The 23,375-nt window shown below is 38.6% G+C and overlaps 2 protein-coding genes across 2 annotated transcripts; one reads left to right on the forward strand and one right to left on the reverse strand.

Moving 5' to 3' along the window:
* Positions 1-7,953: 7,953 nt before the first annotated feature.
* On the forward strand, positions 7,954-20,690 carry LOC116308857 (CTP synthase 1). Its single transcript, XM_031719361.2, has 16 exons — positions 7,954-8,221; positions 8,810-8,980; positions 9,269-9,372; positions 9,916-10,032; positions 10,849-10,932; positions 12,229-12,309; positions 12,706-12,863; positions 13,284-13,416; positions 13,909-13,997; positions 14,783-14,877; positions 15,574-15,636; positions 16,083-16,126; positions 16,275-16,374; positions 16,913-16,968; positions 17,763-17,859; positions 18,174-20,690. Exons 1-16 carry the CDS (start codon positions 8,056-8,058, stop codon positions 18,374-18,376), a joined length of 1,761 nt encoding a protein of 586 aa, XP_031575221.1. The 5' UTR covers positions 7,954-8,055; the 3' UTR covers positions 18,377-20,690.
* On the reverse strand, positions 20,503-23,194 carry LOC116308858 (protein DGCR6). Its single transcript, XM_031719362.2, has 5 exons — positions 22,918-23,194; positions 22,288-22,448; positions 21,833-21,939; positions 21,148-21,246; positions 20,503-20,966 (listed from the first exon to the last, which is right to left on the reverse strand). Exons 1-5 carry the CDS (start codon positions 23,124-23,126, stop codon positions 20,865-20,867), a joined length of 678 nt encoding a protein of 225 aa, XP_031575222.1. The 5' UTR covers positions 23,127-23,194; the 3' UTR covers positions 20,503-20,864.
* Between the last annotated feature and the right edge of the window lie 181 nt (positions 23,195-23,375).

Consider the following 23,375-nt stretch of genomic DNA (forward strand, 5'->3'; position numbering starts at 1 on the left):
CTTATGATTATAGACAGCGTCCTTCCATTCATATTGCCCATTTATTCGGAGGATGCCGGGGTATTTACCACCACCGCGGGCATCGCTGGGGCGAACTTGAAGCTTTGCATATTGACAATTAGCTATCATATGAAAAGTCGCGGGCGTTAAATCTTCTCCGCTTAGTGTGTTGGGCTCAAATGAAAAATGGGCTGGGTTCCTATTATCGTTTTTTATCCTATAAGGCGGCAATGGGGTATTAGTCTCGTCTAGAATTCTAAAGCCAGCATTACAACTATCCCCCGTATTAATGCTAATAGTGCAAATAATCAATCCCAAGCCTCCAACCTCAACCCACAACCCAGTGTCGCGCCAACTATCACCCCCCGTATATTTTTTATACTCTAAGTAATGAAGAAACCAATCTTCCTTCGCATGTGGGTTCATATACTTAACACCGTAAGAGTGCTAATGGTGGCATGATTAAAAACCGCATTTCTTTGATTTTCCATACTATTTACGCAAACGCTCCCGGCGTCATCTACGCGCATTTGCAGCTTTACTAACCCATGACAATCAGCAACCATGTGAAAAGTCCAAACCGATAAGTTTTCGTTGCTGGTGGGGGGCGGCTCTACTGAAAAATGTGTGGCCGCCCTGTTATTATCTTTTACGCGTATGGGTTGCAGTATACCGTTCGCATCCAAAAACCTGAAGCCCACGTTGGCGTGGCTGCTCGTGCCAATGCAAATACTACAAAGGATTAACTTCTTTCCCGAGTAGTTCAAATTCACGGACATGCCCGTGACATCAACCCAAGATGCCTGGGTATATTTTTTCTCGCCTGTGTAAGTCGTATAGACACAATCTACTCCAACTACGTAGGGGTTGTTCATCGCCATATATAATAGCTCAGACCAATGCTCGCAACTGTTAAGCCGGCTTTTAGTAAGTTATGGTCATATTCCTCGGTAACCTTCTTTACTGGTTTCTTTGGTGGCTTTTCTACGTACGCCTTTTTTAATGGTTTTTCTACCTTTTTTTTTGGTTTCTCTACGAAGTGAGTAATGCCCTTGGTCATGTCAGAGTTCACGTCATTCACCCCAAACTTCATATCCTTAGTAGCTCGCTGCAGCTTGTTGTTATAACCCACAACGGAATTGGCGTTGATAACCAAATTACTTGGCATTAACCAACAACCAGGCGACAAAGCGTAATCCAGTCGCACTTTAGACTGCTGCACCGCTAATTGATATCTTTGCGTCGACTTGGATATGTCATTTTCTATTATTGCGGACTCAAACAGGGTTAGGAATTCCTGTTGCGTTTCCTGTGAAGCGCCTTGGGATCCAACAATAGGGCTGCGGGTATTTACCTGCGCTCCCAGGATGCAGTACACGAATGCCTCTATGCTGCGGTTAATCCTAGCGAAATTCCTTAAACCTTTTCCTTTCATTAACACAAACGGATCCCAAGTGCCGGGGTAGTTCGTTTGAATTCTAGTAATTAATGAATTATTACCCTTATCACCACCCATATCACCGAACTCTAACTCATCACTTGGATATTCCTGATGCCCGTAGTCGGCTGGCTTCTCACCATTGGCACCCCAAACGTAAATTATACCCAGCCCATGCGTCTTACCCTCCTTATAACGAAAATCTTTTTGCTGTGGTTTGAACTCATTAATTAACCTTTCCAGGGCTGCGACGTCATAGCGATTATTCATTGGATCAAATGCCTTATCTCCCGGTAGGGGTACGTTAATCTCCTTCAACAACCTCCTTACCGTAAAGGCAACGTGAAACCGCATAAATGAAATGTGAAACATGTCCGCGGCAACACCACAACCTTTAGTGGCAGCCCAAATAGCAAAGTTTAACTGCTGCGGCCAATACCGCATGTTGGGTCCTGCTAACCATTCCCTGGCCTCTTTACCTGACGTATGCTTCAACATCGTATTCTTATAGATATTTCTTACTACTATGTTAAATGATTGTTTACCCACTGAAATCTTCAGGTGCGTTACCAATTTTTCGAAGTTGTTTACACCACCTTCAGCGTCGTAAAATGGATAATCTTCCTTGGTCATTAATAGATTCCTTGGAAAATTAGGTTTCTTTGGGGTAACTTCCTCATGTTTTTCCTTATCTGGGTGTAACTTTTTCAATCCCTCCTCCAAATCCTTATTGGTGTAAACTAAGTCATTAAACTCTTTAAAGTAAATCCCGTCAGGTCTGCTTTCAAACTTCGAGGTTACTGCTTTGGGATACAATTCCTTAAATGCTGCCCAGTTGGCATAATCCCTGTTGTCGTGATGTGGCTGCTCCTCTATGTTATTTCCAAAAGCGTCGTACATTAGTATATAATGGATGTTATACCATCAGCACCTCAGTTGTACCCAGATGTTCCCAATTATCACACTAAGGAACCTAACGAATTAAACGCTGAAAACTTTCGCTTGAATAAGGCAAATTTAATCCTCGCTTACTTAGAGGGTCAAACAAAACACTATGAGGAGGTCAGGAAAAAGTATGCTAGAGCCCGAAGCATACTACATAAAATCGCGATAACTTCCGGGTCCATGTCCGTGGCGTTAACAGGCACTGGCGTTGCTACCTCACTCACCGGACCTGGAATAGTCGTTGGCGTTCCTTTGGCCAGCGTTGGAGCCGTCTGCGGCATCATTTCCGCTGTTACGACAGGCATTATGAAGCAATTGTCCGGTAAGATATCCAAGCACGACACACATAGCCCTAGCAAGAGCAAAGGCTAACACCATCGCCGACTTGGTCTCCCAAGCTCTGCGGGACCGTAAAATCGACAACGTGGAGTTCTCTTTGATCCTCGCGGAGGAAAAGAAATACGGGGAGCTAAAGTCGGGTAATAAAAAAACCATCGTGAAAGATCTTTCCGAGGAATCTCGCAAAAAGATCTACCAGGAGGCAAAGGAGGAGCTCCAAAGAAAACTCGCTCAGTAGACATCTGCTTTGAAAAGAACGTAGGGGGATTTCGACTGCACATTTCATCTTCTCGGAATCCATTCTAATAGGGGGTGGTTGGAGTCAATTTTGTAAAATATTTCGTAAATTACGTCGGGGTAATAAGGAATATCCTTATCCAGTCGACAAAACATCCACTCGGCTTTTGTCATATCAGAAACCTCGGGAATAGACTTACCGGTAATTTCAGACAAAAGATAAGGAATAGCTTTGTAATATTTCCCTAGCTTTAATTTTTTCAACGTTTTCCGTAGACTTTGTGGGGTTGGCTCTTCTAAGTGGTCTATGATTTTCTTCCTTACTTCATCGTCTAAATATACCGGCCGATAACCTTGGATATGACTCATCCAGTCTCGGAAGTATTTTATTCTTTTGTATGGGGTCTTCGTACGACCTCCATTGGCGTAATATTGCTCTTTGGTAGCATTTGGTACGGCATTACGAATATTTTTACCACACTCGTAACACTGTGCTGACGTGTCGTCTTCTATTTGCATTTTTTTACCACAACACCAGAAACCCCGAGGCTTGGGTATGTTAACTTTGAATCTTAGGCAAATCGCACAGAAATCATTGGTGAACTTTTTACATTCATGCATCGTATATCCAACAAATATCTTAACCTCCGTTTGCGATTCCCAACACAGCAGCAGTAAGGACTTATCGCGCGGCTGCCGACGGATCGCGCAAGACCCCCTGTAGGGCCTCGTAACTGCATACATTTCTTTGTATTTTTTTTTGGTCGTGCCGGCGTTTCGCGAGTCCCCCTTACTGCTGCTCTCGCAGACGAGTACCAAATGCAGAGTGTAGCTATTGCATGCCGGGAGTTTTTTAAAACAGTCCAGAAAACACAAGAAAACGCGATGGAAATACTGTTCAAAGCACAAGTATGTCAAGCCGATGAAGCACGCCAGCAGTGTTACGATATCCTGCAGCAATGGACTACGACTGACTTGAAGAAAAATGAGCTTTTTGCAAAGTTAGATAGTAGAAGCAAGGCAGGCGCTCTCATGTCAAGGGCAAAGCGCCTTGAACAGTGTTTAAGAGCTGTTCACCCTCAGATTTGGGGTCTGATAAACAGCTTTTTGTATTTGTTATCAAATTCTGATAAAATCAAGAAAAAAGCGCCACATGAATGCCTCCATCACAAGAATGAATGGTCAAGTAGCTATAGTACTGTGGAGTTGGTTCGATGTTTACCATGTAAAAGGAGATTAACTCAAATGGTTCTGCAAGCTGAGCCTTTAAATCGCAACGGATATTTTACTAAATGCAGAAACATGACGATTGACGAAAACATCTTAAAGGTATTGGAAGAAATTCAAAATCTTCTAAAACTCACTTAAAACATCATTAGTATTGATCAGTTTCATAGGCGATAGAGCAGCAGGTGAGCTAGCACCCCCAATTTTGGATTATAAATTTAACTCAGTTCACATTTTGATTTTGTAACAAAAATAATGTTATTAGAAATGCATCGGATAACGTAGACAAAAAGAAGTTGATATTTTAAAAATATTTCGCAATATTTGTATCATTGCTGTGTAGCGAGAGAGTCTCGAGGGAGACAAAGACGTATACGATTGAGAATCACGTTTTCTCGTACTAAGTACTCCTACAACTGAGTACACCTAAGTAATTAAGTTATCTATATGGTCTTGAGTTACAATGTAATACTTGCGTTACATATGTTAATAATAACGTCACAATATTATATGTTTTGCCGTTTTTTTAATAACTTTTCGCCCCTTATGATGGCAAAAAAAAGCTTGTTGAAGTGAATGACCAATGGGGTGTATTTTTGACTGAAAATTGTAAAATTACTTAGCTGATTACGTAAAAACGGTTTTATTGATTCAATCTATCACGACGCATAAAAACAGGGGCGTAGCCAGGGCGGGTGGGAGGAGGGGGCATTATAACGTCTTTAACTATAACTACCAGAATCCATTGCATACTTTCTTATGTTTATTATTTAGCACCAATAGAACCGTTTCGAATTCCAAATTACCGCTGTGTTTCTTGATTACAGACTCATTTACACAGGGTTAGCCTCGAGTTTGTGCAGAATATTCACGTGTTCTAGTCGAGGTCCGTCGAGTTTCATAATTTTTGTACTGTTGAAGTTGCGCATTCTTTACTTTACTGTTGGTATTTGTGAATATTTAGACACTGATTCCTTTAAGGAACTGCGTAACAAGTGTTCTAGTTTCAGATACTATCAATGCTGTAATGATGGACCATATGTCGATCAAAATATTGGAGAACTGTTGGAGAAAATATACTCAGCCTTAGAACCAAACTAGTGTAATGATGTAAGACAGGTTATAGTTTCTATGACTTAAAATTTTGTTTTTAGATGGTTCAGCCGATCTCCAAATCGAGATAATGGAGCGTTCTCCTTCCTCTTCAATCTCGTACCCAGAGCCCACGTTCCTCATGGTCAGCATCGAGAAACGAGAGGCTCTGGTTGTAACCGATTTTCAGTTGGCTTCCGGTCCGTGAATTTCGGACCGGAAGTTTCAACTGCACATGCCTTAATCACAGGTAAGCTGATGTTTGGGCTACCTTTGATCTTCAGGGATTCAAATTGCCTCGAACAAACTGTAATCAATTTTTGACCTTTTTAGCTTGAATATAGTAGTTACATTATTTATCCTTTGCCTTCTTATAGTTTATTTAGTAAATTTTTCCCCCGGGTACTAATTGTTTGTGCTATTTTGTGAGTTTTTAACACGTTTTTTGAGTTCTGAATCATCACGACAAATGCAAGAGCGATCGGCCGCGAACTCGACTCGCACTAATCCTCGTCAAAATTTGCTTAAATTCCAGTCTCCTTCTCATCTACTTCGGGTATGCGAAAGATTGATTATCGTACCACATTCTAGTAAATTTTGAGTTCGATCCAAGCCAATTTAGTGCTTGAAAAATCCACTTATTTCCTGATATATTCGAGTCTGATAGCCATTTTATTTCCGGAACGACTCTTTCTATTGTTTTTCCCCGGACCAATAGGAATGCTCAAAAAATCGGTTACAACCTGAGCCTCTCGTTTCTCGGTACTGACCAAGAGGAACGTGGGCTCTGGGTACGAGATTGCTTCCTCTTCTTTCCAGTTCCCTTTCCTCCCCCATCCCCCTACACGCCCCTCCCCCCTCCCATCGCCACACCCCCACACACCCGGCCTAATACCCGAAGTCTGCTCAACTGACTTAATGTCATCTGTGTTATTTTTCACACATAGAGTGCACGCACTAAAACCGTGAACATTAAATAGTACTAATTAGTACTATTTCATACAGAATCCTTTGTTTTCTATTGTTTAATTATCACTATTTAGTGCTAAAAATTAGTATTTGTTTCACGGATTTAGTGTGAGCACTCTATTAGACCTTTTTGCTTTATCGGTATTTTCAAAATCCGTGCACCCTAGAACAAAGGATGATAATTATTTGCCCGTGGAATCTGGTTTTCTTTGTTTAAGATATAATATTGATATGCGTAAACCCTGGTGAACGAGCACTTGTACGGTGTTTGGACGAAAGAAAGCTTTATAATGGACGGTTTCTACGAATATTCTTTATTCCATAAATTACAAAAAAGATATACTTCGGTAAAAATGAGGGACAAGTGCTAGAATGACGTCATTAGCGTACAGTGTACGCACACAAAACTAATCGAAAATCGACATGCTGCAACATGGGGTCTCTTGGTTGGATAATCCAAGGATATGCTGTCTGATATAGTCCTTCAAACGTCTCTGGTGTCTCACCAGTCAGATGCCAAAATAAAGGTGGTATATTGAGTAGCTCGGACCATACGTCATTTCTTCTTCGCCTGTGCCCTCTGAAATCTGGAAATAGTCTTTCTAAAACGTCTAGCTCCTCTCCAACATCTCCACAAACAAGAAGCATCGTGGATAATAAACTGAAGTCCAATATTTCTTCTGCTCGTACACGGCAAGACCTCACAGTCAAGGCATAGGTATAAAGCATATTTTGTTCTTCACAATATTGATGGTCGGCAGTGCCGAACAGCATCAATATTTTCAAAAATGACAATATAAACCAATAAAATGCGTATTTGCGTAACATATTGCACTCAAAAAAAACCAGTACGCACCCTATAGTACGAAGTGCTATATCTTAACAAAGAAAACCACATTCCACGGGCAAATAATTATCACTCTTTGTTCTAGGGTGCACGGATTTCGAAAATACCGATAAAGCAAAAAGGTCTATTCTGTTTTAGTCCTAAAATTGTCAGTATAAGGGATAAAAATAAATGGTCTACCAAAAGGACGTCATGCGATGTTAATGAATTAATTTTTTTCTACTTATTAGCTTTACAACTAGTACTTATTTAAAGATAAATTAATTATCGCAACATCGCGAGTGCATAAACAGCCGACGATTTTATGACGATTTTTGTTGGGGGAAAAAATGGGGGTTGGAGTGGGGGTTAAAAATGCGCGGTCCTTTGTCATGTCATGATCAGCTCGGAAGCTCTCCTGGGGCCTTGTTACGGAAACAGTAAACAGGCATTTACCTCCGAAAGAACAACAGGACAAGAGTCCCATATAAAGTTCCTCCAAAATAAACGTTTTATGAACAATTGATACTAAGGCCCCGTCCACACGTACTCGCAAATTTTTGTATCCGCAATTTTTTTTTTTTTTACGGATACGGGTTGCGTCCACACGTGTCCGCAAAGTTTTGTGTCCGTATCCGCAAATTTTACGAAAACGCCATCGAAATCACCACTCAAGTCGCACGACAAAATCGCTAGTGTAAAAGTCTTCTTTAAATCTTTTCCCTTATTAAAAGATAATAAAACACCATAAAAAGAATTTGATGAATATACTTTTTTACACGCGCAAATTCCATATATAACAGTTACAGTTATTGATTTGCGCGCGAAGCTGACATTCCAGCGGGAAAACCTATGCTCATGCGCAAGATGTCAACGAACCAAAACACGTGGGGAAGAAAGTAGAAAGTTCATCCGAAAATTCACCGCCAAAAAAAACGAAGTCAACTGAATATTTTTCAAACACACCGAAAGATTTATTACTATGAAGTATATTCTGGTAACCGGTGGTGTTATAAGTGGCATCGGTAAAGGAGTTATTTCCAGCAGTATTGGCACCATACTCAAAGGTTGTGGTCTACGGGTCACTTCTATCAAGATAGACCCTTACTTAAATATCGACGCTGGAACTTTCTCTCCCTATGAACACGGTAAGAGAACAAGTCGTTAACCTATTTTAATTTAATGCTTTTGCACGTTGGTTGTCTGTGAAGAGCAATTTAAGTTTTTTCCCTCTCTCGTTCGACGGACCACCGACCATTCAACTTCGAAGGCGACTGTAAATTTGAGGTTTTGAGCTACAGTAATTTAAATTTTATTCTGAAACAATTAAAGCAAAGTTATTAGAGTATCTTGAAACTATGTTCTACTGGTTAAACAGAGTTTGCTTTTAGAGAAAATTTGAAAAAATTGCCTCAAATGTTAATGTTTTGATAAATTAATATATTCTCGAGGCATACATGATCTCGAGCAGAATGTGCTTTTCGTCACGTCATGTTGAGAAACAGAATAATTTATAATCGTACTAACCTTGCACCCATTATATACGTAGCGTCTAATAAAAATATACAGGGAAAGAATGAGATTTACAACATTTTATGAAACACTCTAAAATGTATGAAATCTTTTGATGATGGCCTTTCTGTGTTAATCAAGCCATACCCAAATATTTCCCTACCCACCCTCCCATGTGCTTAGAAAAAATACTTAAAGATGTATTTGTGTGTTTTATTTTACAGGTGAAGTATTCGTTCTTGATGATGGAGGGGAAGTAGATCTTGATCTTGGGAACTATGAAAGATTTTTGGATGTGACCCTGAAGCAGGATAATAACATTACTACTGGAAAAATCTACCAGAATGTAATCCAACGTGAGCGAAATGGTGACTACTTGGGCAAAACTGTACAAGGTGAGATATACCTTAGGGATTGCACTTGGCCAATGTAACAGTTTGGAGTGATTTGTGGACTGGAGTTGAGAATCTGAGAAAGGTATATTGTGTAGTTCCACAAAAATATCTTCATCTCCCCCACAGGAGAGGAGAAGGGTACATTGTACTTTTCTTCTGTTCTGACACCCACCTCATGGAGAAGAGGGGCGGGTAATGTCTGCAGTTACTTAGTTTTAGAATCTGATTGATTTTGTTTTCTCTCTCTCTCTCTCTCTCTCTTTCCCTCTTTCTCTCTCTCTTGTTTAGTTGTACCTCATATAACTGATGCCATCCAGGACTGGGTCACCAGAGTGGCTAACTTGCCTATTTATGATGGAGGACAAGAAACTTCTGACGTGTGCATCATTGAGGTCTGTATATAAACCTTAACTAGGAGTGGGCAGGATGACTGGCCATATTAGGTTGAGCAGCTTGTGACCAGTCAAGAGGACTAGCAAGACATTTGCACAGACAAGTGCCAATTTTAGCTGAATATTGTTAGTTGACCGTCCATTATTTTCAGTACTGCATTCATTCATTCTTTCATTTATTCATTTCTTTATTCATTCATTTTTCCTTTATTCATTCATTCATTCTTTCCTTCATTCCTTCCTCCCTTCCTTCGCTCCTCCGTTTATTCATTGATTCATTGATTCATTCATTTTCCTTCATTCTTTCCTTCATTCCTTCCTTGATTCCTTGATTCCTTCATTTATTCATTCATTCATTCCTTTATTTGTCATTCATTCATTTATTCATTCATTCATTCATTCTGCATTCATTCATTCATTCTGTCATTCATTCCATCAAACAAACAAATAATGAGTGACACAACAAAGCTACGTGTAGGCTCACAATTGAATTGTTATTAATTTCCTTTCCCTAATTGATTTATTCCTACTCTTCTGTTGCAGCTCGGTGGTACTATTGGGGATATTGAAGGCATGCCCTTTGTAGAAGCCTTTCGTCAGTTTCAGTTTAGGGTTAAACGTGAAAACATGTGTGTAGTCCATGTGACACTTATCCCAGCCGTAAGTGTTTGGACTGCCGTTTTAGATTTAATAATAATGATAATAATAATAATAATAATAATAATGGGAGTTTCTTATATAGCGCATTTCAAATATCTCAATGCGCTTTATTATAACCAGTGGAGGACTTTACGGGCTGCATATTAAGGTGATATTAGCAGCCGTGCAGCTTACAATCATAGGTGTGAATTGTTTGTACATTAGTAATATGCCTCCAAATTGGGATAGGCTGTTGAACCAGAGACAATCCCCTACTCTTATACAAACAATTCAAAAGGTTCTTTTATGTCCCCCATTTTACTGCAGGTTAGGAAGGGTTGGGAGACAGGGCCTACGGTTTTAAGTCCTTGTCCGAGAAGACTTGAAGGTCTAACCATTTGCAGATGTAATTACAAAGGCAGCATCTTCTCCTCAGTTATTTTAAGACCCTAAGTGTTGGTCCGGCCAAGGCTTGAACTCCGACCTCCCATACAAGGGACTGACGCTCTTACCAACTGAGCTAACCGAGAGGCCTCAACTGAATCCTACACAGCATCAAATGATATTTGCTTTTCTTTTGTCTGTGTATTCTTCCATTTTGTCAAGATTTTGGAAATTTGAGCATAAGTTTTCACAAGAATGTAATCGAAATCAAAATTTAAAGCAACACACACATATGATGTTAACATTGTTGTATGTACTTGCTGTATATTGGCAATACAGTAGCTAGGAGCCAACCAGGCAGCAAGAGAGTCTAGCTGTTTTCAACCATCCTACTGTAAAGCATCTTATTTAAAAGCCATTAAAGTTGGTTCTTTTTTCTTCTTTGATCTTCAGCCTACAGCAACAGGAGAACAGAAGACCAAACCAACTCAGAACAGTGTTAGAGAATTAAGAGGACTTGGACTATCTCCTGACCTGGTATGATTAACTGTTGTAACGTATCGTTTAATAATAATAATAAATAATAATAATAATAATAATATGATATTTTATATAGCATCAATATCCAGACGTTCAACAATGCTTTACATTTTCTATAACATTCTCAATAATAGAATTGAAAATTAAAATTTAGAAAATTACTATTCATTGATCAATATTGTATGGCATCAATGTTGGCAACTTGTCTTGGTCTAGACCTAAGTGAACATTTTGTGAATTACTAAAGCTATAAATGGTAGTTTAAGCCAGAGAATTTTGCTCATTTACTGGCGCATTCTACAATCCTCGACCCTTAATGAAACCCCTGAGAGATGTCTGGAGTCAGTCAGTTTTGCAGAAAGATGAAACGGGCTGTAAAAGGGCAATCCTGTTTCAAAAAGTTAATTATAGAGGGCCACAGGTTTGTCATTTTGTGACTCTCACTTCCTCTAAATTGCTGAGTTGCATTAGTGATGTAATTTCATCTCATTCATCAGCTGAATCACAAGTTTTCAATAGAATTCTTTCTGGTTGACAGCACATGGTAGTCAGTGTTTGACCACCATTTGGAGCCGATAATGAGATTCAAAGACTTTTATCAGCTGATTGAAACCCAGCAATAGAATTCTTTCTGGTTGACAGCACACGGTAGTCAGTGTTTGACCACCATTTGGAGCAGATAATGAGATTCAAAGACTTTTATCAACTGATTGTAACCCAGCAATAGAATTCTTTCTGGTTGACAGCACATGGTAGTCGGTGTTTGACCATCATTTGGAGCATATAATGAGATTCAAATACTTTTATCAGCTGAGTGAAACCCAGCAATAGAATTCTTTCTGGTTGACAGCACATAGTAGTCAGTGTTTGACCATCATTTGGAGCATATAATGAGATTCAAAGACTTTTATCAGCTGATTGAAACCCAGCAATAGAATTCTTTCTGGTTGACAGCACATGGTAGTCGGTGTTTGACCATCATTTGGAGCAGATAATGAGATTCAAAAACTTTTATTAGCTGAGTGAAAGCCAGTAATAGAATTCTTTCTGGTTGACAGCACATAGTAGTCAGTGTTTGACCATCATTTGGAGCATATAATGAGATTCAAAGACTTTTATCAGTTGATTGAAACCCAGCAATAGAATTCTTTCTGGTTGACAGCACATGGTAGTCGGTGTTTGACCACCATTTGGAGCAGATAATGAGATTCAAAAACTTTTATTAGCTGAGTGAAAGCCAGCAATAGCCACAAAACAACTAGTTAAATTTGTTTTGTTGTGTATCTCATTTAGATTATGTGTCGCTGTAAAACATCAATCACAGATTCTGTGAAGAAAAAGATTTCTCTTTTTTGTCATGTATCACCTGACCAGGTTTGTATCTTCAACCTTCAACATCTTGGCTGATCTAAGTCAGGGCATGGCTAACTCACAGATAGAACCCTGAAACAACCTCTGGGCTGATCTACGTCAGGGCATGGCTTACTCAAATAGACCCCTGTAACAACCTCTGGGCTGATCTAAGTCAGGGCATGGCTAACTCACAGATTGAACCCTGAAACAACCTCTGGGCTTATCCAAGTCAGCATGGCTAGCTCACAGTTCAAATTGGAAGTTGGGTTTTATAGAAAGAGGAAAACCAGAGAACCTGGAGAAAAATATACCATCCTTGACTGAAAGACAATCTGTAGATGCAATTAAATCCAGCATCTTTAATAAACTAAAATTGGAGCTTTACCCCTGGTATTTTTTGTCATTTATTTCTAACAGGTCATTGATGTCTATGACTGCAAGTCGATATACAGAGTTCCTCTTCTTCTTCATGAGCAAAATCTGGTCCAGTTTTTTGATGAACGATTGCAGATCCCACTACAAACTACTTGCAGACCCAAACACTTTATGCAACACTGGAAAGAACTGGCTGAACGGTTAGTACTCTCTTTCTTTCTTCCCTCCCTTTCTTACTTTCTCCATCATTCCTTTTTTCCCTTCCTTCCCTCCATTCCTCCTTCTTTTACTTATTCATTCCTCCCCTCCTTTTTTCTCCATCTTTTTCTTCCTTCCTTCTGTCCCTGCCTGCTCCCTCCCTCCCTGCCTTACATACTTCTTTCCTTTCTCTCTCCTTCATTTCCCTGCCTTACTTCTTTCTTTCCTTTCTCTCTCCTTCATTTCTTCCTTCCTTGGTTTTATTTTTTCATTCTCCTTTTTAAAAATACCTCCAATGAGACAAGAATCAAACACTTCTAAATTGTGAAGACGCACTAAAACCATCGCTAACCAACTCAAAATGAGAGTACTAATATACCTAATCAGATCCATCGATCAAAGCTAGCATTCTTATTCCACAGAGAAGAGCGCGTTCTTGACGTAGTGAAAATAGCAATTGTTGGCAAATATACTAAATTAGAGGATGCTTATCTGTCTGTGCTGAAGGCTCTCAAACATGCTTCTTTACACTGCAACAGAAAACTGGAAGTTGTGGTGAGTCTCATTCTTGAATTTCATTTGTAGGCACGGCACTAGAATTTTTCAATCCTGGTCCAGCGATCCACATAACTGCTCAAATTTTGTTGTGGGTACCAATCAATATTTTAGGGAACCCTTGTCAACACAAAGGAAGTGAGTCCTGGGACACATTTGGATCCCAAGCATTGTGTTGTGGGTGCCAATCAATATTTAGGAAGCCCTTGTCAACACAAGTGAAGTGAGTCCTGGGACACATTTGGATCCCAAGCATTGTGTTGTGGGTGACAATAAATATTTAGGAAGCACTTGTCAACACATCAGAATTATAAAAATGCATTTTTTGGCAAGCTCCAGTGTTTGGTGGGTTGTATAATAAAGAAAAATGTGTGTAATTGGCTATAAAATGTTGTTGTGAAATTAAAAATATTTTTAGTTTACTTTACACCACAGATCATTTTCTTTTCTTTATTTTCAGTCTACTCTTATTTCAAATTTTTTTTTTTTCAGTGGGTTGATGCAGAAAACCTAGAAAGGGAAACTCAAACAACTAATGCAGTGGAGTATCATTATGCATGGCAGAAACTCTGTGGATGCGAGTAAGCACTTGTTTTCTGTCCCCTCCCCCCCCCACCCCCTCCCCACCTACCCCGCACAAAATTCCATTTTAATGTAATGATGACTGTTCAGTTGCTGTTAAGGATCAACCAAAAATTCTTTTCGCTCGTCCATACACGTAGTTTTTACATAAGGATAACCCCATAATTTCCTCTTCAAGATGTGTATTATGTCGTTTGCATGTACATGTAATGTTTTGCTTTTTTTTTTACTTTTAATATCCATGTAACTACTACATGTAATACCTGGTTTCTGGGTCAACGTCACTGATAAAAGTGACTGCCAAGGCAAAGATTGGATCAAACAAGCTCCAACTCTGATCAGACATTGTCCAATGACTCTGTTATCTTAAGCCCTGCCATCCTTGCTCTACTGTTCCCAAACAATAATTACCCACTTATTTGCAGGGTTCGTGCTATTCCTTAAACTCCTTGAAAATCCCTTGAATTTTTGCTTTGATCATTATTTGCATGGTTCTGAAATAGATCTAGTCAAAAAGATCGGAAAATCTGAAAGTTGGCCATGTGCAACCACGGTGTAAAACCTTGGCATAGTTAGCAGAACATACTACTTGAATTTTTGGGTCTATGTATATTCCTTGAATAGTCCTTGAATTTTAAGTGGTTACCTCAGCACAAACCCTGAAACAAGCTCAAACTCTGATCAGACATCGTCCAATGACTTCATTATCTTAAGCCCTACCATCCTTGCCCTACTGTTTCCAAACAAGTGCCCACTTATTTGATATCTTTGTTTTTTTTGACAGTGGTATCCTTGTGCCTGGTGGATTTGGAAAGAGAGGAAGCGAAGGAAAGATAGCAGCTGCAGAGTGGGCAAGAACCAAACCAATACCTTACTTAGGTAACCATGACAATATGCACAACATTTAAGGTATCAAGGGTGGTGTAGTCGTAGTGCACTCTCCTCTCACCTCTGGGGTACCAGGTTTGATTCCTGAACTCTGCTTCACATGTGACCAGAGTTTGTTACGTCTTTCCCTTGATACGATGGTTTTTCTCCAAGTTCTCCAGTTTTTCTCTCTCCTCAAAACCTAACAATCTAATTCCCAAGTTAATCTGTGAGTTAGCCATGCCCTGATGTTGATCAGCCCAGAGGTTGTTTCGGGGTTCAATCTGTGAGTTAAGCCATGCCCTGATGTTGATCAGCCCAGAGGTTGTTTCGGGGTTCAATCTGTGAGTTAGCCGTGCCCTGACTTAGATCAGCCCAGAAGTTGTTTCAGGGTTCAATCTGTGAGTTAGCCATGCCCTGACTTAGATCAGCCCAGAGGTTGTTTCAGGGTTCAATCTGTGAGTTAGCCATGCCCTGACTTAGATCAGCCCAGAGGTTGTTTCAGGGTTCAATCTGTGAGTTAGCCATGCCCTGACTTAGATCGGCCCAGAGGTTGTTTCAGGGTTCAATCTGTGAGTTAGCCATGCCATGACTTAGATCAGCCCAGAGGTTGTTTCAGGGTTCAATCTGTGAGTGAGCCATGCCCTGACTTAGATCGGCCCATAGGTTGTTTAAAAAATTTCTCTTAAAATATTTGATTGTTTGCAGGTGTTTGTTATGGGATGCAACTAGCTGTAATTGAGTTTGCCAGAAATGTTCTGGGATGGAAAGGTAATCGTAGTGTATTATTTTGTAGTCCTATTTCACGAAAAATCATAAAGTTACAGCTCAGAGGGAGCTGGGTCTAATACTCTTTTGAATTTGGGTCATAAAACAATGACTAATAAATAAATAATTTACCCGTGATTGTTAGCTGCACGGCACTAACTACTAAAAGTGCCTTAATATGCACCCAGTAATGCTCTCTACAGGTTATAAATGTTATCATTATCATCATCATCATCATCATCATGTCATTCTTACAAGAAGGAGGAAAAGCTAAATCTGGTCTTCAATCATAAGCATAAAACATCATATTCACACTTGAAACCATAATAACATCTTCCAAAGTAGCAATGAGGATAAAGATTAGTAGACCAAGACATGATCCTTGAGGGACACCATAAGTAAATCTTTTGTTTCAAGAGCTAAAATCATGCCTTTTTTTGTATTCATAGAAGCAAATTCAACAGAGAATGACCCAGACACAAAACATCCTGTGGTAAGTGGAAAACATGTCAAATAGCTCGGCACTGCTACTATATCAATTTCAATTGTATTGTCTTTGGTGCAAGAGGCAAACTATAGAAAACCCTCAAATAAAGGGAGATATCCAATTCTTTGTGTTTCTGATATATGAATTTTTTCAGGTTATTGATATGCCAGAACACAATCCAGGACAGATGGGAGGCACCATGCGACTAGGTCGCCGTCGTACAGTGTTCTGTGATGTAGAGGACAGTATTGCAAGTATGTTTCCTTAATTGATTAGGTTAAGTGTGTCAGGGTGGCCGCATGGCTAGAGGCTAGTGGCATGGGTGCATGGCTAGTGCCATGGGTGCAATGGCTAGTGGTGTGGGTGCAAGGCTAGTGGCGTGGGTGCATGGCTAGTGGCATGGGTGCATGGCTAGTGGTGTGGGTGCATGGCTAGTGTCATGGGTGCATGGCTTGTGGCATGGGTGCATGGCTAGTGGCGTGGGTGCACGTCTTCAGAATAGTGTCAAAAAAGGACTATGGGGGAAAGTTTGATAAGATAGGGAATCTGAAATTTTTGCAATTCACTTAACATGTTTACAGTTTATTCAGAGAAGAGGGTGGCTTTGGATTTTAAGCCTTGCAAGTAGGTGAGAGGCCCAAGGAAAAAAATTGAAATTGTTTTAAAAATTTCTGACCAACCCCATTTCCACTCCCATTCCCACTCCCATTCCATAAGTAAGCTAGGAATGGTCCTTTAAATATACTCATCCCTCCATTTTCATTGGTCTCAATGATGTTAATTTTTTATTAGGAAAACTGTATAAAAATGTTGACTCTGTTGAGGAACGACACCGACATCGATATGAGGTGAGGATTGTCATACAGGAAAAAAGAATTCTCCTTGAATCAATGAATAAATCGTCCTCGTTTTAAGAGGCAACACTTATTGCCCATGGCTCACAAACCTGTGACCCCCATTATATGATCAAATTGGAATTATTGATAAGATGACGCAGAGTGAGAAAAACTGAGAACCCACAGAAATTCTAAATCTTATGGGATTTACAGCACTCTAGAGTGGATGAAAGAAAGCCTATCAGGTTTTGTAACCCATTTGATAAGGCAGTCAATAGATTGAATTAGTGACATAATATGATTAATTGTTTGTTTGGTTATAAAAGGCTAGGATTTCCAATGAAAATTATAAATTTTAAACGTTTTTGATTGAAGTCATCAAAAGACATACTTCTATAAACTGTACTCATTTCTGATGATGACTTTAGCCAAAATTGGATCAAATTAGATCGAACTAGAATTCACTTGATTTTTGAAGAGGTAGGAATATCTGGAGAACCCAGGAGAAAAAAACTTGAAGCACAGCAGAGAACCAACAAACAACTTTATACGACATATGACACTGTACCTGGGAATTAATCAAACCCTCAAAGCACAGGAGAAAATTAACTAGCAACTCTACTCACAGTTATAACAGTGAGTCCAGGGATCAAACCGGTGACTACAGCAGTGAGAGGTGGTGCATTAGCAGAGCACGCCAACCTTGCTTCCTTACCCCATCCCCCAAAACTAAAACAGAGTTTGATCCAACATCGGTCATTTTTTCCATACCATTGAAAAGATAAATTAACCTTTTTTCTTCATAGGTTAATCCAAAAAAGGTGCATGATTTTGAAGAAAAAGGAATGAAGTTTGTCGGCAAAGATATTGAGGGTGAGAGAATGGAGATAATGGAGTTACAAGGTGAGTCAGTTATGAAACTACAGGTCATATGTTGAGAAGAGATAACTAGCTAAAAAGTAGTGTGAGCTGCATCGGTGTTTCTAATGAAACAGTGATGATAAAAGGGTATATTATACACTGTGAAAAGATGATGACTGACTTTTCAGACGCTAGTCCTTCATCTGAGTAAAAGAGAAAGAGGTGGTAGAAAGGAGTGTTTATATGCTAGGAATAAGACAAAAGGTCATATGTTAGTTATCTTAACCACCAGGCCTCATCAAAGTTGTGCTATCTGGATTGATTAAACTTTTTTATTAAAATTTTCGTTTTTGTAGGACACCCATACTTCATTGGAGTACAATTTCATCCAGAATACATAAGTCGACCACTCAAACCATCACCACCTTACCTGGGGCTTATTTTAGCATCAATCGGAAAGTTACAACAGTATATCAACAGAGGCTGCAGGCTATCACCCAAATGTAGCATCAGCGAAGACGAGAGTGACAGTGAGGGTGAAACAGAACTCAAAACATAGATAGTTCATATTATTTAAGCTAAGCTATTTGTTATGTTGCATCATCAAGGCCATATTAGTGGTATTTTGCAAAAGATTTCTCATAACAATCCTTTGTTAATACCACCATGTTAGAGCAGTTTTCGTATGACTGTGAGAAGCTCCCAGCACGCACACGGTCCTGCCACAACAAGGGATACGCCAGACCAGTTACATTTTTCGAGAATTTACTCTCCATCCAATCAAATACCCGGAACACGGCATAGACACACTCACACCAAGGTCAAGTCACTGACAGGCCAATCACATTGTGCAAGAAAAAATCAGCCAATTAATATTCTAGGAAACATTGACGGTCACGGCACAGCACCCTTACGGCACTGAACTTTTCACAGTCATATGAAAACTGCTCTTAATACTGCCATGTTTTTGTCTCCTGACTCTCTCAGGAAATTGAGATTTTTTAGGTGCATTCACATCCAAACTTGACAGGCCATAAAACTGAGAAACAATCTAATCATATTCATGATATTTTGTCGTGAGAAATATTTTTAAACAAAAGATAACAAATATAGAAAAAAATAAAAGACTTTAAAAATAAAACAAAATAATTTTTTCAAAATTGAACATTTTCTTGGTGTGGCTTATTAAGCTCCATTAATTTTGGATGTGTTTGCAGCCCTCACAGTATTTTGTTTAGCTCATGCCAATATCTAATGCTGCATTTATTACTGTATGTATGCCAGAGCAGGGCAGGTGATATTTTTCAATACTGTACTCTTAAAATTTTGGTCTACACTTGTTCTTTGAAAATAATTTGAGATGTACCCATTGAACTCACAGCTCGCCCTCCCCCTCCCCCCTCCTGAATTTCACTTTACCACCTGGCATACATGACGATATCAGCCTAACCAAAATATATTTGCTGTAAAAATCTGTAAATAATTGGATTTAATTTGCACTTAAAAATTGATGTTTATAGCCTACATGTTTTTGCTTCATTGGTTTAAACTTTTGTTTGTTTGAACGGTTCAAGTTGCCCAAATGTAAACTTATTAATAAAATTATTTTATTAGAACTACATAATTCAGTACATGTAGCTAAAGAAGGTGTAAGTTATGTTATTAGAGCCTGGAGAATCAAATAAGCATTAAAAATCTGTACTAATAAAGCTTTTTAGCTTAGGCACAATATTTTCCCATTTCAAACCACGCCATTTTCTAAGGTATCAACAGGTATTACTTTTTGTTTAACAGTTGCATTATTTTTGAGAATATGGATAGAACTTAAACAAAGAAATTTATTCTCATACCGTGAAAGAATAATCAAAGTAATACAAATTAGTAGACACTGATTCCTTTGCTTTTTTTGGCTTTACTTGGACTGTTAGTTACTAATTATACAACATTATTTCACAAGCCAAATAAAATCACTCTTTGCCCAGATAAAAAGTCTATAGACCCATTGCAGCACTTTGGAATACAGCTCAATCTGTGGGACAAAACAATAGGTTCCAATTCTCAGGAGATTGGAATTCTTTTGTTTTGTCCCCCAGATCAAGTTGCTTTAACGTCACATGCAAATATTTATAATTTCTTGAAATTTTATTTTATGCCAAAAATTTGCTACGTTTACGTAGTTAGACAAACTCCTTTTAGTCTGCTTCTATAACTTTCATATTCGTAAAATGTTCTTATTTTAAAAACCAAAGCATTGGAAATCCATATAATAGACTGTTTTTCTTAATTTGGGCATATTCTTTTGTTTTCTTTATTTATCTGTCATTGTATCCTATCTCGCATAAAGCCGTTCTTATGCTTTGACTTGTTAATAATTATTTTGCTTCTTTATTTAACTATATTTTTTCCTCATTCTCTACAAGAACTAGGAAGCTCATCTAGGGAGTTAGATTTACAATGATTTAGTTTATTAGTTTACAATAATTTTTACAATTTAAAAATAATATACAATATATAATACAGTAATTAGAGTATCCTACCATGGAATATTCCATAGCATACTATGAAAATACAAGCGACAAATGGGATATTCCAGGGTGTGCCATAATAAAGCATTGCATAACTATTGTATACTACACAAAATACTGAGGCATTTAGTTATAAAATGGAAGATAACGACGCTTGATGCAAAAAAAAAAAAAAAAACAGCACTGGAATACCCCCAAATATACAATTTGGCTGTTTTTACAGTATTGTAGGATAAAATGAATATATCACAACCATTATATAGTACCAGCTTGCAATATTTGTATTTAACAATAATGTCACCTTACATTATCGTACTTGAAATAAAAGACAATCTATTTTTGTGTTAATTTGAATTTTTTAGTCATTTATATTTCTAAAGCAATTTTACTATGCCCTTGAAAAAAATGTAAGCATAATGCATTGGCATAGATAATAATTCCATTGTTTTCTTTTGTTTTTCTTTGACTGTTAGTCACTAATAATTTGTTACAACTTTTTTACATGGGCCAAGTAAAATCTCTTTAGCTCGAGGGCATTAGTCTCTGTATAAATTCCAAGATGTGCATTTGAATTCTTGTGTCCTCTGGATTATTTGTGACGAAAAACAAAGGTACCCCTGCTCTCTGAAATGTATGAAAGATATACAACAATATTGATCTTTTGTAAAGGCCAATAAGGCAGGCTTAAGAGAGAAAAGAGTCCCAATCCCTTACCCCAAACTTGAAGTCCCCTGCACCCTTTGCCTCTTTCCTTTAGCGAATTCAAAGTCCAAAGAGGAAACCAAATACATGTAATCTTTAATACCTCAAAAGTTGCTTGTTGGTCGCAGACAATCTGGTCTAATTCCAGGACTAATTTTTGATCCAACTGCATCATCTCGTTGTCAAGCTTTGCCTCTAGTTTCTTAAAACATTACAAACATTGAATGCAAAATGTCACTGATAGCAAGAAAGATTCAAAACTCAAATTCTAATTGGAGTATGGTGTTCATTTTATGGAATGATCCAATCAGACTTTGAGTTTTGAATTGGTTATTATTTCAGGGGCGGTGAAAGCTGAAAATCTTTGGAGGGACACTGAAATATTACATTTAACACTGTGATAATGACCGTTGTTTTGTTTAATTGCAGACACATGCAGCATAAAACTATCACTGAGAACCAATATTTTGTGGTGGGGGGGGGGGGGGGGGGGGGGGTGGGTGCAGCCCCCGGTTCTGCCCACCTGTATTTTGAATCCTGAGACTTTGTATTCTTAGAAAGAATAAATTTCAATATTCAAATAAGAAAGCATTAATGGAACCTAGGGGTAAGCTTTTTCGGCGGTAATATGAATAATTAAGACGTGGGGACCATCTGGATTGTTCTTGAATGACACAATATACCCTCCCTCCATTAGATCCTCCCCACCAAGCTAGGGTTGATGACAACATTCTACTTGCATCACAAAATCCATTCAGGCCACCAGAAATCCATATCTTACAACCAACCTGTTTTTCTTCTAAATTGTCTCTTTCAACCACTGGTAAATTGTGAGGTCTTTGTTGACAATCTTCAATGCTTTTATTGTGTCTTTTGGTCATTTCCATTCTCTGAGCTGTGCAGAATTATCACAAATGTTAACACTCAATGTCCATGCAGTCCCATATAGAATTGATCAAATCACTGGGTAATACCCAGTTATACCCAGTTATACTATGTTTTCAAAAATTATATACCTATGTATTATATACCTAACCTTCATGGTGGCCAAACATTTTCTTCTCCCCCTGCCGTGTCCCCTACTCACTGTTTCAGCAAACCCCATACTTTCCATCAATCCAATGAATAAATGTATTAATAACTTCGCACTAGCTTCCCAAATCAATGTGACTCTAAAAAGCATTTTCTGATCTCCCATGCTGTAACATATTAATAAGAAAGTAGCTCCAAGTTTACAGTATACCCTTATGTGAATTGACAAGCTTCATTCTCTTGTTCAGCAGGTTTCTTTCAGTGAGCTGTTGAATATCTTCTAGACCTCTGACAATGTCAAACACAGTTCCATCAAGAAGAGATGTTGCAATTGCAGAAAGTATGTCAAAGGTCAGTTTACTCTTGGAGTTCCTAAAAGATAATTTCCTCATAAATATACAGTTTACACCCAATGGACACTGGGTTACTGAACCTCAGAGGACTGTTAAAAGGTTTGGAGAGTTTTTATACAGTAGATTAGTACTATCCTAGTGGTGGCCTTGACATCTTAGTTTTAAAAATGGAATGTGACGGGCTGAAAATGCTAAGGAATTTCTGTACATCATTCCTTTATTCTAGGCCTTTCCCGAGTTTCATAAAGAGGGCGCATTCTGGTCTAGCTTGGGTGCAAACAACAGTATATAAGGCATGGTGAACAAATTTCTCAGTATATCGTTAGTAACAGTCATCTCCCTTTTCCTCCAATTCCTGGTAAAACCTTCGTAATATCCTCCCTCCCCTTCTCCTAAGATTCCTGGATCTGCAACTGAGGACTTTACGGGCTACATGTAAAGTGAATAAAGGCAATATTTTAATAGAGTTACATAGTTTAATTCCTTACCCAGGTAGTTCTCTAACCATAGCCTGTAGCTGTGTAAGATAATAGGCAACTTTTCTGCTATCGGCCTCTCTTTTCCTTTGTTGTTCTCTCTTCTCTTCTTCTTTTCGATTCATCTCATCTCGGACCGTAGCCAGCAAATTTGAATCAATGTTAGGAAGATAGTTTACCTTAGGCGGCCTATAGCCCCCTCCACCACCATAATATGCCATCTTAAGTACCAATTTTCTTAATTTTTTGGACAAAGGAATTCTCTGATAAATTTTGTTGATGAAATGATGGAAATGGTCAGGCGTTCTTCGAGTAAGAACGCGCGGGACTGTTTAACTCTCAGGACAGGCTGTAAGGGAGTAACCACAGGCAGTCCAAGTTATTTTTCTGTATAGTTATTTGATAAACAAAGGTGATGAACAAAACTACGAAAAGATTTTGAAACACAAGTATAGAGATAATATTAACGA

This window comes from Actinia tenebrosa, unplaced genomic scaffold, assembly GCF_029948245.1.
Source record: "Actinia tenebrosa isolate PJP-AT-01 unplaced genomic scaffold, QUT_ActTen_1.0 PGA_scaffold5__44_contigs__length_20552954, whole genome shotgun sequence".
Classification (NCBI taxonomy): domain Eukaryota; kingdom Metazoa; phylum Cnidaria; class Anthozoa; order Actiniaria; family Actiniidae; genus Actinia; species Actinia tenebrosa.

Bases quoted from the DNA above. Each gene is read 5' to 3' on its own strand.
- LOC116308858 (XM_031719362.2), bottom strand. From the start codon at position 23,126: ATGGCATATTATGGTGGTGGAGGGGGCTATAGGCCGCCTAAGGTAAAC. The intron at 21,247-21,832 runs GTTGGTTGTAAG...TAATGTTTTAAG, and splicing joins ACAATTTAGAAGAAAAACAG to AAACTAGAGGCAAAGCTTGA. The intron at 20,967-21,147 runs GTATTAAAGATT...CATACATTTCAG, and splicing joins ACCAACAAGCAACTTTTGAG to AGAGCAGGGGTACCTTTGTT.
- LOC116308857 (XM_031719361.2), top strand. From the start codon at position 8,056: ATGAAGTATATTCTGGTAACCGGTGGTGTTATAAGTGGCATCGGTAAA. The intron at 8,981-9,268 runs GTGAGATATACC...TCTCTTGTTTAG, and splicing joins CTTGGGCAAAACTGTACAAG to TTGTACCTCATATAACTGAT. The intron at 10,033-10,848 runs GTAAGTGTTTGG...TTTGATCTTCAG, and splicing joins ATGTGACACTTATCCCAGCC to CCTACAGCAACAGGAGAACA.